Below are 17,761 nucleotides of genomic sequence, written 5' to 3' on the forward strand. Positions count from 1 at the left end.
TTGTTATCGATAGGGGATCTCAAATTGATTCCACATTTGTATATTTCCAGAAGGCTTTTTACATCGTTCCCCACAGGTGGCTTCTAGCCAAATGGCGTGCCTGTCGAGTATCTTCTCAGCTGTGCAACTGGATTCGTGATTTCCTGTCAAAGAGGTCACATTTTATAGTAAATGACGGAAAGCCATCAAGTAAAACAAATGTGATATCTGGCCTTCCACAAGGAACTGTTACAGGACCTATGCTGTTTCTAATCTACATTCGCTCATCCGCTTCTCTGCAAAATTTAAAGAAAATATAGATAAATTAATATAACATATTAACAACTCAATCGAAATGAAAGGAAGTGCGGCAGAATGTTCCCAGAGGTCACCTAATCAAGCGTAGGAAGCTGGACGTCACATGGCGTGAGATGAACGCGACTATAGTGCCAAATCGAGCTGGTCCCGTAACGCAAGACAGTTGAAAGAACGAGAAAGGCAAGGTGTGTCAATGAGCGAGCAGCTACGGTGCACTGTGCTGATGGTCTTCATTACGACATGGTACAGAGACAACTTTTGGATGGCTTCATACAGGGAAGAATCATCGGTAACCTGGAAGAAGGACGAGGCGTGACGTGCACGTCGAGCGTTCTGAACCAAAGGGACTGCTGCCCCAAGGAGATGAGCTGCTTGACCACGGTGAACTATAGCAGCAGATGCTACATTGTGCAACAGGCAAGAAGGGGCCCGCGTTAACTGCAACCACAATTAACAGGGCTGCAAGCTCAAGATCTACAGTAGTACGGTGACTGCGTGGGGGTGGTCTCTCTGCCCGACGACCAGTACGTTGTGTTCCGTTGACACCTGCTCCCCGGCGGCTTCGTTTGTGGTGATGCTAAGCACGTAATTGCTAATTGGAGAGGCATCATTGAGATACAGACTGTTTCATTGCTGGTACAATAGTATAAAAAACACACATCAAAAGCTGTTTTGCATCACCTCGGTTCCGAGAGTTCCGGAACCTGTGCAGTAAATTGGAATAACCAAAATTTCCGCCCTTTTTATTGCTCATGAAAGCCACACTTTGCCTGTTGTACCACCATACAGCGAGACCTTCAGAGGTGGTGGTCCAGACTGCTGTACACACCAGTACCTCTAATACCCAGCAGCACGTCCTCTTGCATTGATGCATGCCTGTATTCGTCGTGGCATACTATTCACAAGTTCATCAAGGCACTGTTGGTCCAGATTGTCCCACTCCTCAACGGCGATTCGGTGTAGATTCCTCAGAGTGGTTGTTGGGTCACGTCGTCCATAAACAGCACTTTTCAATAGATCCCAGGCATGTTCGGTAGGATCCATGTCTGGAGAACATGCTGACCACTCTAGTCGAGCAATGTCGTTATCCTGAAGGAAGTCATTCACAAAATGTGCACAATGGGGGCGCGAATTGTCGTCCATGAAGACAAATGCCTCGCCAATATGCTGCCGATATAGTTGCACTATCGCTCGTAAAATGGTATTGACGTATCGTACAGACGTTACGGCGCCTTCCATGACAACCAGCGGCGAACGTCGGCCCCACATAATGCCACCCCAAAACAGCAGGGAATCTCCACCTTGCTGCACTCACTGGACAGTGTGTCTAGCGCGTTCAGCCTGACCGGGTTGCCTCCAAACACGTCTGCCCGACGATTGTCTCTTTGAAGGCATATGCGACACTTATTTGTGAGGAGAGCGTGATGCCGCCGGCTGGGGTGGCCGAGCGGTTCTAGGCGCTACAGTCTGGAGCCGCCCGACCGCTACGGTCGCAGGTTCGAATACTGCCACGGGCATGGATGTGTGTGGTGTCCTTAGGTTAGTTAGGTTTAAGTAGTTCTAAGTTCTAAGAGAGTGATGACTTCAGAAGTTAAGTCCCATAGTGCTCAGAGCCAGAGCGTGATGCCAATCCTGAGCGGTCCATTCGACATGTTGTTGGGCCCATCTGTACCGCGCTGCATGGTGACATTGTTGCAAAGATGGACCTCGCCATGGAAGTCTGGAGTGAAGTTGCGCATCTTGTAGCTGATTGCGCACAGTTTTAGTCGTAATACGACGTCCTGTGGCTGCACGTCCTGTAGCTGCAGCATGGTGGCGTTGCAGTCAGGGTTCCTCTGAGCCTTAATCCGTAGGTAGCGGTCATCCAGTGCAGTAGTAGCCCTTGGGTAGCCTGAGCGAGGCATGTCATCGACAGTCCCTGTCCCTCTTTATCTCCTCCATGTCCGAACAACATAGCTTTGGTTCACTCCGAGACGCCTGGACTCTTCCCGTGTTAAGGGCCCTTGCTGGCACAAAGTAACAATGCAGATGCGATCGAACCGCGGTATTGACCGTCTAGGCATGGTTCAACTACAGACAACACAAGTCGTGTACCTCCTTCCTGGTGGAATGACTGGAACTGATCGGCTGTCGGACCCACTCTGTCTAATAAGCGCTGCTCATGCATGGTTGTTTACATCTTTGGGCACGTTCAGTGACATCTCTGAACAGTCAAAGGGACTGTATCTGTGATACAATATCCACTTTCAACGTCTATCTTCAGGTGTTCTGCGAAACGGGGTGATGCAAAACTTCTTTTTACGTGCGTAGAAGTTCGTGAGAGTATTATCTATATGTGCGTTCGGTTTTTGTGCCTTGGTGTTCGGTTTATTTGTGGGTGTGTGTTTGTGTGTGTAAGGGAGGGAGGTGGGAACGGAGAGAGAAGGAGAGAGAGAGATAGAGAGAGAAAGAGAGAGAGAGGAGGTGGAGGTACAGTGCATGTTTGTCTGTGAATGTGAGCGAAATGTTGCGTGTAAACTGTTTGCCCGTAGAACGAATCTAACTGAGGCTGCCCTCTGCTCGTAGGAGAAAGTCTTCGCCGAACTGGATGATATATTTCGAGACGATCCCAACAGACGTCCAACTACACATGATCTGAACAACATGAAGTACCTCGAGATGGTCATCAAGGAAGCCCTGAGGCTATATCCTAGTGTGCCTGGTATCGGTCGCCGAGCGACGAAAGAAGTGGAAATTGGTAGGTACAAAACATCGTAGATGACTTCTATTTAGCAGACTGCGAGTCAGTTCAAATGATACGACATACAAACTGCAGTACATTTAATTTTTTTTATTTGTTACAAAATTTGAGTTTGATAGCGCGATAGTTGTATGATGAAGAGCTGATATTCCGTGGAGACAATTCTGAGTACGTTCTGGTGCCTTCATCTGTTCTCAGAAATATGTGGAATCTTTTAAATGCCTATAAATAGAAATGTTATCTCAACGTAGGCCACTGTAACAATGTAATAAAAGTATGAAATCGTATTTTGTGTCGCTGTTGGGCCACATAACTGTCTGATCTTAATATGTCGACCATCAGCTAGTAGCCATTGTAATCGCCGGCCGCAGTCACAGCATCTAGACAAGCTGAAAGTGACTCACTGAAAGTGGCTCAAAAGGTTGTTGGCCTTTATGGAAATCCGAGGCCCGATCTCTGGGTATTCCTTCACCTGTCGTATAGGCATCTCGAGAAGTAAGTAACGCTGACCGCTCTGTAGTGTAACAAAGGTCTGCAGGAAGACTGTATCTGCCGCAGTGCAGTGCAGTGTCCGGAGTTATAAAGATCCCTAGCAGATTTAGACTGTGTGCCGGAACGGGATTCGAACCAGGTACCTTTGCCTTTCACGGGCAAGAGCTCAAACGACTGAGCTATCCAAGCAGAATTCACGACTCGCCCTCACACCTTTACTTCCGCCAGTATGTCTCCTGCCTTCCAAATTGGTGACTAGTTTTTTGTTTCGTGGAAAGTGTTAAATTCTTGAAAATGCTGCACGCTTTTTCTCATTCACTTACTTGGATTTAGAGTATAGTTACAGCGAACAAAGGAAAGACACACGTGACAAGAAAAGTACAAAAGACCTGCAAATGTAATCGGAACAGCACAACCGATAGATTTAATCCATGGTATTTTACAGCTGCTTCTAAGCTAGAGTAAGCAGTTCCAAACGGAAATACTAGGTACAATATCTGCGTCAAACAAAGTTTATTGTACACATCTGCAAAAAGTTCAATTCCTAAATGTACCAATTACAAATTATTGAGATCTCCATGAGTGGGCTGTTATTTATCAAGCAAGGATATTGTGGATGCTTCGTGCCCTCGTGCTCACTACGGAAGACAATGTCCGTTGCGTCCCCATTATGCCTAAAGCATACTTTCCCTATCCCTGTAAGAGCTACCCATTTGTGTACTGTCAATGTATCGGTCCTTCATAATTCTATTTACTCTATACCAATATTGAAGTAAGTAATCCCAATATTTTTACACTTTCTGTCATACAATCTTAACAAAACGTATATTCATTAAGAGGTAAGAACACGCAATGCACTCAGGAATATTGTCGAACATGATAGCTTTGATGGTCCAGGTGTTATTGTGTGGGGAAGTACAATGTTGTATGGTCTAATTACCCACAAATCTTTGAACAAGGTACACTCACCGCTCAACGTTGCTGCACTATACTGTAGCAGTTGTTTCTACGTATGATCCAAGTTTAACCGACCTAAGTTACTTGGCTGTGACACATCATGCAAAAGCTACTTTCGTCATTAAGTTTTGCAGACTAGTGTATCTGTTAGACGTTGTATGCAATGAAGTGAAGCCTCTACATCGTGTTGTCCGCAGCTCGTGGTCTAATGGCTAGCGTTGCTACCTATGGAGCGTGGGGTCCCGGGTTCGATTCCCGGCCGGGTTGGGGATTTTCTCTGCCCGGGGACTGGATGTTTGTGTTGCCCTCATCATTTCATTATCATCATCATCACTCGTGACAGTGGCTAGATTGGCCTGTGTAAAATACAATATCTGCGGGGTGGAATCAGAGCTAACTATTTGTAGGTGCAAATTTCTCGACCTCCGCTATCGGGTGGAGAAATGTAGGGTCCCCCTGAATAGGTCAGGCGTGCACTACAAGCCGGAAGCGGCTACAAGGGTAGCGGAGTACGTGTGGAGTGCACATGGGAGTTTTTTAGGTTAGAGCCCTCCCTAGGTCCGACAAGACGCCTCCTGAGACGCGGCAAGGTAGGAGTAGGCAAAATGCAACAGGGAGTAACAATATTAATGTGCTAATAGTAAACTGCAGGAGCGTCTACAGAAAGGTCCCAGAACTGCTCTCTTTAATAAACGGTCACAACGCCCATATAGTACTAGGGACAGAAAGTTGGCTGAAACCAGACGTAAACAGTAATGAAATCCTAAACTCAGATTGGAATGTATATCGCAGAGACAGGCTGGACAGTGAAGGGGGAGGCGTGTTTATAGCGATAAGAAGTGCAATAGTATAGAAGGAAATTGACGGAGAGCCGAAATGTGAAATAATTTGGGTGAAGGTCACTGTTAAAGCAGGCTCAGACATGGTAATTGGATGTCTCTATAGGCCCCCTGGCTCAGCAGCTGTTGTGACTGAACACCTGAAGGATAATTTGGAAAATATTTCGAGTAGATTTCCCCACCATGTTATAGTTCTGGGTGGAGATTTTAATTTGCCGGATATAGACTGGGAGACTCATACGTTCACAACGGGTGGCAGGGACAAAGAATCCAGTGAAATTTTTTAAGTGCTTTATCTGATAACTACCTTGAGCAGTTAAACAAAGAACCGACTCGTGGCGATAACATATTAGACCTTCTGGTGACAAACAGACCCGAACTATTTGAAACAGTTAACGCAGAACAGGGAATCAGCGATCACAAAGTGGTTACTGCATCGATGATTTCAGCCGTAAATAGAAATATTAAAAAAGGTAGGAAGATTTTTCTGTTTTAGCAAAAGTGACAAAAAGCAGATTACAGAGTACCTAACGGCTCAACACAAAAGTTTTGTCTCAAGTACAGATAGTGTTGAGGATCAGTGGACAAAGTTCAAAACCATCGTACAATATGCGTTAGATGAGTATGTGCCAAGCAAGATCGTGAGAGATGGAAAAGAGCCACCGTGGTACAACAACCGAGTTAGAAAACTGGTGCGGAAGCAAAGGGAACTTCACAGCAAACATAAACATAGCCAAAGCCTTGCAGACAAACAAAAATTACGCGAAGCGAAATGTAGTGTAAAGAGGGCTATGCGAGAGGCGTTCAATGAATTCGAAAGTAAAGTTCTATGTACTGACTTGGCAGAAAATCCTAAGAAATTTTAGTCTTATGTCAAAGCGGTAGGTGGATCAAAACAAAATGCCCAGACACTCTGTGACCAAAATGGTACTGAAACAGAGGATCACCGACTAAAGGCCTAAATACTAAATGTCTTTTTCCGAAGCTGTTTCACAGAGGAAGACTGCACTGTAGTTCCTTCTCTAGATTGTCGGACAGATGACAAAATGGTAGGTATCGAAATAGACGACAGATAGAGAAACAATTAAAATCGCTCAAAAGAGGAAAGGCCGCTGGATCTGATGGGATACCAGTTCGATTTTACAGAGTACGCGAAGGAACTTGCCCCCCTTCTTGCAGCGGTGTACCGTAGGTCTCTAGAAGAGCGTAGCGTTCCAAAGGATTGGAAAAGGGCACAGGTCATCCCCGTTTTCAAGAAGGGACGTCGAACCGATGTGCAGAACTATAGACCTATATCTCTAACGTCGATGAGTTGTAGAATTTTGGAACACGTATTATGTTCGAGTATAATGACTTTTCTGGAGACTAGAAATCTACTCTGTAGGAATCAGCATGGGTTTCGGAAAAGACGGTCGTGTGAAACCCAGCTCGCGCTATTCGTCCACGAGACTGGGCCATAGACACAGGTTCACAGGTAGATGCCGTGTTTCTTGACTTCCGCAAGGCGTTCGATACAGTTCCCCACAGTCGTTTGATGAACAAAGTAAAAGCATATGGACTATCAGACCAATTGTGTGATTGGATTGAAGAGTTCCTAGATAACAGAACGCAGCATGCCATTCTCAATGGAGAGAAGTCTTCCGAAGTAAGCGTGATTTCAGGTGTGCCGCTGGGGAGTGTCATAGGACCGTTGCTATTCACAATATACATAAATTACCTTGTGGAAGACATCGGAAGTTCACTGAGGCTTTTTGCAGATGATGCTGTGGTGTATCGAGAGGTTGTAACAATAGAAAATTGTACTGAAATGCAGGAGGATCTGCAGCGAATTGACGCATGGTGCAGGGAATGGCAATTCAACCTCAATGTAGAAAAGTGTAATGTGCTGCGAATACATAGAAAGATAGATCCCTTATCATTTAGCTACAAAATAGCAGGTCAGCAACTGGAAGTAGTTAATTCCATAAATTATCTGGGAGTACACATTAGGAGTGATTTAAAATGGAATGATCATATAAAGTTGATCGTCGGTAAAGCAGATGCCAGACTGAGATTCATTGGAAGAATCCTAAGGAAATGCAATGCGAAAACAAAGGAAGTAGGTTACAGTAAGCTTGTTCGCCCACTGCTTGAATACTGCTCAGCAGTGTGGGATCCGTACCAGATAGGGTTGATAGAAGAGATAGAGAGGATCCAACGTAGAGCACGCGCTTCGTTACAGGATCATTTAGTAATCGCGAAAGCGTTACGGAGATGATAGATAAACTCCAGTGGAAGACTCTGCAGGAGAGACGCTCAGTAGCTCGGTACGGGCTTTTGTTAATGTTTCGAGAACATACCTTCACCGAAGAGTCAAGCAGTATATTGCTCCCTTCTACGTATATCTCGCGAAGAGACCATGAGGATAAAATCAGAGAGATTAGAGCCCACACAGAAGCATACCGACAATCCTTCTTTCTACGAACAGTACGAGACTGGAACAGAAGGGAGAACCGATAGAGGTACTCAGGGTACCCTCCGCCACACACCGTCAGGTGGCTTGCGGAGTATGGATGTAGATGTAGAAAGTTGGACTGTGTAAAAATTGGGACTTTGTATGGGCAATGATTACCGCGCAGTTGTGCGCCCCAAAAACCAAACATCATCATCATCATCTACATCGTGTTGTGCCACTGAAATTTCTAGAAATGAGCAGAAACCTGTGTATTTATGCATATGGAGAGCAAGATAACTTTCAATGTCTAGACCAAATTATTCATATGTAGCACTTACAAACCTTAAAAGGAAAACATTAAAAAGTTGTACCTGTTGCAGTTGGAGGGGTTGAAAATGGGAAACTTTAGTATTAGTGCGTACGATGCTAAACATCAGCAGTGATAGTAAATTATCGACAGACTTCGTCAATCAGTGGATAAACGTAAATCGCTCTCCCTTTCCTTCATTGTTACATCATTGTGTGTTTCATCGGAGGTGTTCTCAGAAGCGACGCATCTTTCGACAGTTTCAGCTAGCTTGTTTTAAAATTCATTCCCACGTTTTACGGCGAAAAGTTTGCACAGAGTGCAATTCCAAGTAACTCTTGATTTTACGCTTTTCATGTCTCACAGGTGGTTACAAAATTCCTGAGGGTTGCACGATAACCCTCAACATCCGGAACACTCATCGCGACCCCGACTACTGGCCGGACCCTGATCGCTTCGACCCGGACAACTTCCTGCCGGAGAGGGTGCAGGGCAGACACCCCTTCGCCTACTTGCCCTTCAGCGCGGGGCCGCGAAACTGCATAGGTAAGACGTGTAACTATTGTATTCTTTAAATAATGAAAGGCACCAGATACTGCATACTTCGTCGAATGTGATGCACCTGATTCAAGAGTGAGTAATAACGACAAGCGTATATGATATCCATAGTTTACAGAACTTTCAGGCAGTAAAATCCCGATGTTAAAATGGGTAAAACTGATGAATGTCTATCTGTATGAAAGTGTGGTTTAAAATTATCTACATGTGAAATCATTTTGAACACATCTTGATTATATGTTGATGTCAGCTCTCTTTGCTCTTGTTTCTTTTTCGTTTCCCCAGATCCTAAATTTGGTTGTTCATCATCTGCATCGTAAGGTGTTCTGTCTATTGACAACTTCCTCGCAAAATTGCTGTCTGCATGTGACTCCGTTCCGGCTGAACTATTTCGTAGTCCGTTAGCTTCCTCTTTTCACTTCCACCAGCATTTTTATTCTTCTCCTCTGTATTTTCTTCTGCCTTTCCACTGTACCTTCGACAGCTGTTGTCAGAATTCCTTTTGCTCACCATATAGTGTGTATCCAACTCAGTATTCTTCCTTTTCTTAAACATGTTTTTGACAGCTCTTTTCTTCCTTCATCATTTCCAGTACGTGATTGTTCTTCAGTTTATCTATCCATCTGATTTACTACTTTCTTCTCCAAACTCGAATGCATGAACTTTTTCTCTATCTCTCTTCTTCAATGTCCAGCTTTCACAGTTGTACAGAAAAACCCTCCAGACGAAGCATTTAACCATCCTTTTTCTTAACTCCAACCCAAATTTGCTACATGCTAAGCGTTTCTCTCTCCGGTAAGCTTACTTTGCCATTGAAATTCTTGACATTATATCTTTTCCACTCGTCCTCTTTTCAATTAGCATGCTCCCGAAAGATCTGTACTGTGAAAATGGTCCAGTTTGACCTTCCGTTATTTTCACGTTCATATTTTATTTGACATGTTTTCTCATAGTCTTAGTTTTCTTTGTGTTGATTTTCATTCTACACTCTCGCAGTCTTTCTCCAAAAATTGACAGTGTTCTTAATTAAGGTGTTAAAAGCTCTGAACTAGTCACAATCTTCTCAATAAACAACTTTTTCTACCAGCCTACCAGACTCCAGCATAATTTCATTTACTTTTTTCTCTGTAATTACAACAATTTACATTATTGCGTTAATATGAGTGACAATCCACGAAGTGATTCTGAACTTGTGTCTGACCTTCAACTTTGACTGACCGCTAACTCTCTACCGTTATTAAAATTCAGTAAAACAGCCATGCTCATACACATGTTTATTTTGGTTGGCAACCGATTTTGATCTTTAATTTAGACGATCTTCACGCTGTAGGCACTGCAATAAAATAGTAATACATATTCAGATGGATATCTATAAAAGGAAAGGGTAACATACCTATAAACATCTAGAATAAAAGTAATAGCAACAGAATAAAATGTTATAGCCATGATGGAGCAAGATCCGTAAGAAGACGGACTTCAACTGATGAATATGGCAGCATTACTCGGGAATATATACTGTAAGGCCCGCCCATTGCATACGGCATTGCATCGTTGACGGACAGCCATGTACTCATTGCGAGGGGTATGTTACATTAATTGGTGCAGTTAAAATTTAGAAGCAACCTATATACAAAATATACAGAAAATTTACATACATAATTGTTCACCACAAATTCTTTCATTATCTTTTAAAAATTAAGGAATTAAAAAGATTATGAAAGGATTAGTAGTGAACTATTAAGTCTTTAAATGCAACTGTGCCTCTTGTAACAACATTCATTTTTGACATTTATCACTACGAATTCACGCACGCGGTAAGAATCCACGCACCTTCAGCTCTGAGTGGAACGCGACGTTTTGTTCCGAAGATTTACTCGAAAACATGTACTGGCGGATGTGGATAAATTCTCAGTACTGCTACATTTGTAATATCAGACTCGCTTTGACTCCATATATTGGGTAAAACTCAGCAGTGCTCCTAAGTGAATAATTAAAGCCCCACAATTAACCAATAATTCTCACAAAGATTTCTAGATCAGACGAATGGACCGGAAAATGCCACCGCCAACACTTCATACACCGCTTCCAGCAAGTTCCAAACAACTTCCACTGATAAGCAAATAATAGTTTAACGACAATAGGGAAAAATATTCATACAAAGCATTACACTCAAATTACCACGGGAATAAACAGCATTCATTGGCTTCAGTTAAACCACAACAAATTCGCTTCGTTCACCTAAAACAGATCCAGCTACCTAATGAATCCATTATCTGATATACAGCTCTGCATACCGAGCACTCGATGCTCCCGAAACCACTCAGTCAGATTTCTGCTCACTTACAAACTCTTTCAATGCTTTTCGCGTTGAATGAAATAATTCTCGGATTACGGTGGATTATCCAGTCTCCGAACCAGAAATCAATAATACCATCGAATCAGCTGGACTAAGAGCGCTGCCCATGGCCACCCCGTCAGTTTACTCATAAAATTCATTGCTGTTTACTAGCTGCATAGCTGCTGTCAGCACAAGAGGACCTGACTGAGCTACCGACTCAACCATAAACGCGAGAAATAGTTACGTCTGCACGAAGTATGAGTGCAAGTCTTCATAGCTAGTCACTGCTACCATCTTGTAAAATCTGTTCTTCATTTAATAAAATTAGTGAAATGAATGAATCTGAAATAAAGATATGCAATTTCATTTATTTTAATACTTATTATTTGAGCTCAAGTATACAAGGATTTCATACAGGACAAACGGACTGTGGTTACATTAGGTACTTAGTGCCCCCAGCACAGACATTGTAATGTTACCTTATTCTCGCACCTGTGTGGATTTTATAAATGTTTAGAACTGAAAGTAAAATCTTTGTGAAATAAGGCCGCATCATTTCGACAATATCATGAGAATAATATAATCATGGAAAGGTTCGGAGACTTTGAAATTAACTGACAAAATTAAACGTCTCCTGTTTCACCGAATTGGCTAAAGATTAATTAATACCTGTGTAATTACATGTGATTTTCATAAGGCACAGAAGTTGTTGTTGGCACATAGGAAGGCTTGGTGACACAGGACCGTGATAATGTTAAGTTTCAGTGCAACAAATGATTTACATAATAACAATGGTAATCGAACTTTGCAAAGAACATTCGATTTCAGGCTCGACTTGCGAAAAAGAGAAAGCCAAACGATAGCTTGCAGAAGGCTCGTAACCGTTGTGGCAACTAATCAGCCACTTCCAACTTATTTAGCTGGCTGAAATATGATATAAAATTTAAATATTAAAAGTAGAAGGAATTAACGACATTATTATCAAGTCCAAATAAAATCAAGCTTAATTGTCCTTATTATTCAAACCAAATTACAGCTTATCAAAGACACAGCACCGTACGGCTTTGCGGTCTAGATACAGAAGAGAAGCAAGAAGAAAAACTACCGTATTTCGTTTTTTTTTTTTTTACAGAAACATACGATAAACGAAAATCTGTGATATTATTTGATATGAAAGATGTAAGCTCTGCTTTAAACATAATGATCGCTGACATGCAAAACATAGGGATCTGTTACATCGCACGAACATCTGATCCGCAACATAAATCTGGAAAAGCACATAAGGTGCAAAACTTATTTGGTGAATAAAACACTGTCCTACTAAACCCGATCACGAATCAAATATTGCTCGCAAACAGAACGGAATCTGCCTCACTTGATAGTAACCATGAGTGCCACTCTGTCATGCGTCAACATTAGTGCCTAAGAAATTTCGCCAATCCAATATGGCTCGGCAAGCATTTAGCTGTAGAATAATGTTACCTTTAGCCCAAAACAGTTTCGTGAGAGGGGCTTTTTTAGTAGCACGTATATCACCTTCTCAGCGTGTCTCTTATTTAGAACGGCCTGTCTGCTGGGAAATTGCAACTAAAGTAAACACTGTCCGTCAAAACCTACAGTGTATGAGTTCCAAATGAGTTCCATAATTTGTGGCTAGGCTGAATCATTTACATACGAAAGTTAAATTTCGTTTGCTTACATTCAGTTACATACGAAAAATAATTATCGACAGACAGTTGGGCGGTTATAGTGTACGTAAAATAATCTGTGACGCAATTCTCTAAGTCGGCTTTCTGAAACTTAAAAATTAATAGAGAGAAACATCAAGAGACGTTCATAGGATTTGTCGACCTGGAAAAAGCTTACGACAACGTTAAACAGTGCAATATTTTAGATATTCTGAGGGAAATAGGGGTAAGATATAGGGAAACATAGTTAATATACGGTAGGTACGAGAACCAAGAGGCAAAAATAAGAGTGCTCGAAAAAAAGGGTGTAACACTTTCGCCCCTACTGTTCAACGTATACATCGAAGAAGCAATGACGGAAATAAGAGAAAAACTCACGACTGAAATTAAAATTCACGATGAAAGGAGATCAATAATAAGATTCGCTGGTGGCATTGCTATCCTCAGTGAAAGTGAACAAGAATTACAGGAACTGCTGAATGCAATGAACAGTCTAATTAGTACAGAATATGGACTGAGAGTGAATCGAAGAAAGACTGATGTACTGAGAAGTAGCAGAAATGAGAACAGCGGGATACTTAACATCAGGACTGAGGGTCACGAAGTAGATGGAGTTAAGGAGTTCGAGTTCTTGTAATTAGGCAGCAAAATAACCCATCATGGACGGAGCAAGAAGGACATAAAAAGCAGATTATCACTGGTAAAAATGCCATTCCTGTCCGAGGGAAGTCTACTACTATCAAACACAGGTTGTGAAACATGGACTTTGAGAAAACCGGAGCAGAAATGAATCGAACCTTTTGAGATGTGGTGCTACAGAAGAATTTTGAAAATGAGATGCACTGGTAAGGTGTGCATTGAGGAGGTTCTGCGCAGAATCGGCGAGGAAAGGAATATGTGGAAAACACTGACAAGAGGAAGGGACACGGTGGTAGTACATCTATTAAAACGTCGCGGAATAACTTCCCTGGTACTAGAGGAAGCTGTAGAGGGTAAAAGCTGTAGAGGAAGACAGAGACTGGAATACATCCAGCAAATAAATGAAACCATAGGTTGCAAGTGCTACTCTGAGGTGAAGAGGTTGGCACAGGAGAGTAATTCGTGGTGGGCCACATCAAACCAGTCAGAAGGGTGATGACACAAAAAAGCACTGCACGTATAGCTACTTGAATAGATAACAGGCACTGCTGCACCCACTACTGTTATAAGTAGCCACACATACAATAGTTAAGATATTTACGCACAAATAACATGTACCTCTACACAGTCAAGGTATGCCAGTACATGTATCAGTTTGAACTTCGAATAGGCGGAGCTCGGATGACAACAAGCTGTTCCTTTTGGCTTAGCCATTGTGATAGGGAAGAAAACGAAACATTACTCTTGATGACCGATGTGAAACGTAGAGCCATGGGCGTGTTACAAAAAATTTCGGATTAGTGGAGAAACGTATCTGAAGTTCCTAACATCCGCAACGCAGGTGATTAAAAGCCAGGAGCGAATCGCGGGAAACACTATTAAACTTCTATGTTAATGCTCCTGAACCAGGGCTGGCTTCCACATACTCAAATAAACTTCTCCTACTGTTTGTAATCGAGTGGATTCACTTTGTCCGACATGGTGCCACTACGACGTATGATTGTTCAAACTTACGTATTGTCGCTACACACACGCTCGGTCACGTGCGCGTTGGTGCTCTTACACACACTTCCACAATTGAAAGACGGCCAAGAGTCAGGCAGCTTGAACAGTTCAAATTTCACGACAGACGGTCAAGCATCCATATACAAAGTGCTTGCCTCACATGCTAGTCTAACATGCAGTTACGTAAACGGCCACCTTAAAAGCTTAAGATGCCGAGGTGCATTCGGCAAAGACCAAACCCGTAACGGTGAGAAAACCACTCTAGAAACTCGCAGAAAAATGCTACCTCAAATATACGCCATCTCAGTATTGAATATAAAGGCATAAGGCAGGGTAGAGTTACATAGCCGGCCGGTGTGGCCAAGCGGTTCTAGGCGCTTCAGTCTGGAACCGCGTGACCGCTACGGTCGCAGGTTCGAATCCTGCCTCGGGCATGGGTGTGTGTGATGTCCTTAGGTTAGTTAGGTTTAAGTAGTTCTAAGTTCTAGGGGACTGATGACCTCAGATGTTAAGTCCCATAGTGCTCAGAGCCATTTGAACAATTTTTTTGAGAGTTACATATCTCTTGATATTTTCTGGAGCTTAGAACTGAGTTTACAGTATCTTGTCGGTGAACACGCGCTAATAAACTCTACAGCTGAGGCATTACGTTTTCATTCTGCTAGCAGTGACAGATGCAATCTGAAGTGAACAAGTGTGTTTGCAATCCGCAGGCCAGAAGTTCGCCATCCTGGAGGAGAAGGCGGTGCTGTCGTACGTGCTGCGAAACTTCCGCGTGGAGGCGGTGGACAGGCTGGAGGATCTGAAACTGAATGGTGAGTTTCTCCTGAGGCCAATGCACGCCGTCAACTTCAGGCTGTGGCCGCGGTAGCGCAACGTATGTGGTGGCGCCTCCAGCTGTCTCCTGTACCATTCGCCGACGGTGCTTCACGTTCTCACCTAGTTATCAAATGACCTGTATTTTAATACCATATTTAATAAATATTACTTTCTCAGTGATTTGCGTATTTCAATAACTTTGTGTATATTTTTATAATTGGCTAGCTGAGTACCCAACATTGTCTGTGTACGTATTTATTCCAATCTTTAGCAGTCCATCTCCTGCTTCCCCTTCTGTCCACCACCTCTTCTAATCTCTGTCCATCTCTTATTCCCTCTCTAATTCCATCTTCCTCCTTGTCTCCACCCTTCTCTTTGTCCATCTCCTCCCCATCCCTTCTTCTGCCCATTTCCTCGTCCCCCTCTGGTTGTCCATCTTCTCCTTCCCCCTCTCTCCGTCTGTCTCTTCCTCCTTCTTTCTCTGTCTCCTTCCTCCTCTTTCCCTTCTCCGCCTATCTCCTCCTCTTTCCTTTCCCTGTCCTTTTCCCACTCTCCTTTCTATCTCCTCCTTACGCCTCAATGTCCACTGCCCCCTTCTCTCTCCACCTTATCACGCTCGCCCCACACGAGGCTGGTGGTTCTTACCACTACAGTGTTTCATTCCAGATTGTAACTAACATGTGTACTAAATTTGGATGAAATCGTCACTTGTCAAATCTAATTCACACATATTTAACGTATTTTACAAGTATTTGAACGCGTACTTCACCTGTACCTCTAGCGAAATTCACCCTGCAGTTTCATTTTCACCCAGCTCAGTGATCTACAATGATATAATTTTTCAGGTACATCCAGTGGTATATGTAGCTACTGTCCGCGAAATGTGTTATGTTTAAAGTTAATAGTAAAGAAGTAATAAATTGAATGGTCATGTAAGAGGCCGCAGTTTTTCACTCATCTCGGTGTCTATGACCCCATATCTCCCGAACTATGATTCGTGTAATAATATAGCAGCATTTGTGGATACTGTCTGCGAAAAGTGATGCGAACAGAGTTAATAGCAAGGATGTAATAAAATTAAACTCCTTGCATGCTGCGACAGTTTTCGACGCATGTCAGTGTTTATAACATCATATCTCTTGAACTATGTACGGTACAATGATATAATTTTTCTGGTAGTTTCAGTGGTATACATTAGTACTGTATGCAAAATGTGTCGCGTGTAGAGTTAGAGGTGAAGAAGAAATTATTAAATCGTCTTGCTTTATGCGGTAATTACATGAACAGCGAAAATTTGTTGTTATTGTTGTGGTGATCTTCAGTCCAGAGACTGGTTTGATGCAGCTCTCCATGCTACTCTATCCTGTGCAAGCTTCTTCATCTCCCAGTACCTACTGCAACCTACACCCTTCTGAATCTGTTTAGTGTATTCATCTCTTGGTCTCCCTCTGCGGTTTTTACCCTCCACGCTGCCCTCCAATACTAAACTGGTAATCCCTTGATGCCTCAGAGTATGTCCTACCAACCGACCCCTTCTTCCAGTCAAGTTGTGCCACAAACTTCTCTTCTCTCCAGTTCTATTCAATACCTCCTCCTTAGTTATATGATCTACCCAGCTAATCTTCAGCATTCTTCTGTAGCACCATATATCGAAAGCTTCTATTCTCCTTTTGTCCAGACTATTTATCGTCCATGTTTCAAAAGGGTTCAAATGGCTCTGAGCACTATGGGACTTATCATCTATGGTCATCAGTCCCCTAGAACGTAGAACTACTTAAACCTAACTAACCTAAGGACACCACACTACACGCATTCATCACGAGGCAGCGAAAATCCCTGACCCCGCCGGGAATCGAACCCGGGAACCCGGGCGCGGGAAGCGAGAACTCTACCGCGCGACCACATGCTGTGGACCTCCGTGTTTCACTTCCATAGATGGCTACACTCCATACAAATACTTTCAGAAACAACTTCCTGATATTTAAATCTATACTCGATGTTAACAAATTTCTCTTCTTCAGAAATGCTTTCCTTGCTGTTGCCAGTCTACATTTTATATCCTCTCTACTTCGACTATCATAAGTTATTTTGCTCCCCAAATAGCAATTCTCATTTACTACTTTAAGCGTCTCATTTCCTAATCTACTTCCCGCAGCATCACCCGATTTAATTCGACTACATTCCATTATTCTCGTTTTGCTTTTGTTGATGTTCATCTTATATCCTCCTTTCAAGACCATGTCCACTCCGTTCAGCTGCTCTTCCAGGTCCTTTGCTGCCTCTGACAAGCGATAAACTTTTTCCTTTCATCATTTTGTGTGGACTGTCAGCGAGGAAAAGTTTCGTAATGGTTTGTAATTATGTGTAAAGTTTGGTGCAAGTCACTAAGTATTCGTTTTAGTGGTTTAGAAGGAGATGAGGAACATACATACATACGTTCAACTATTTTTATAATATGTATGGATTAAAGGAACATTCTTTGTAATTCATTTAAGACCAAGGAGATGTACATAATACTGCTAAATATGAGTCATAACGTTGGAATGTTATGAAGTTAACGTTAGCTGTAGCCTGGTACTTCCTGTAGTGGGTACTGGGACTGGATTTATGCGAAAGGCGCCACGTAGACAGAGTACTTTTGCAGGGTA

The 17,761-nt window shown here is 42.8% G+C and overlaps 1 protein-coding gene across 1 annotated transcript in view; it reads left to right on the plus strand.

Moving 5' to 3' along the window:
• Positions 1–15,293, plus strand: part of LOC126199581 (uncharacterized) — a 252,274-nt gene extending 236,981 nt beyond the window's left edge. The window contains exons 22-24 of the mRNA XM_049936505.1: positions 2,863–3,034; positions 8,433–8,612; positions 15,008–15,293. Coding sequence (XP_049792462.1) covers positions 2,863–3,034; positions 8,433–8,612; positions 15,008–15,165 — 510 coding nt within the window. The 3' untranslated portion in view covers positions 15,166–15,293. The remainder of the gene's footprint in view (positions 1–2,862; positions 3,035–8,432; positions 8,613–15,007) is intronic.
• The last annotated feature ends 2,468 nt before the right edge of the window (positions 15,294–17,761 follow it).

This window comes from Schistocerca nitens, chromosome 8, assembly GCF_023898315.1.
Source record: "Schistocerca nitens isolate TAMUIC-IGC-003100 chromosome 8, iqSchNite1.1, whole genome shotgun sequence".
NCBI lineage: Eukaryota > Metazoa > Arthropoda > Insecta > Orthoptera > Acrididae > Schistocerca > Schistocerca nitens.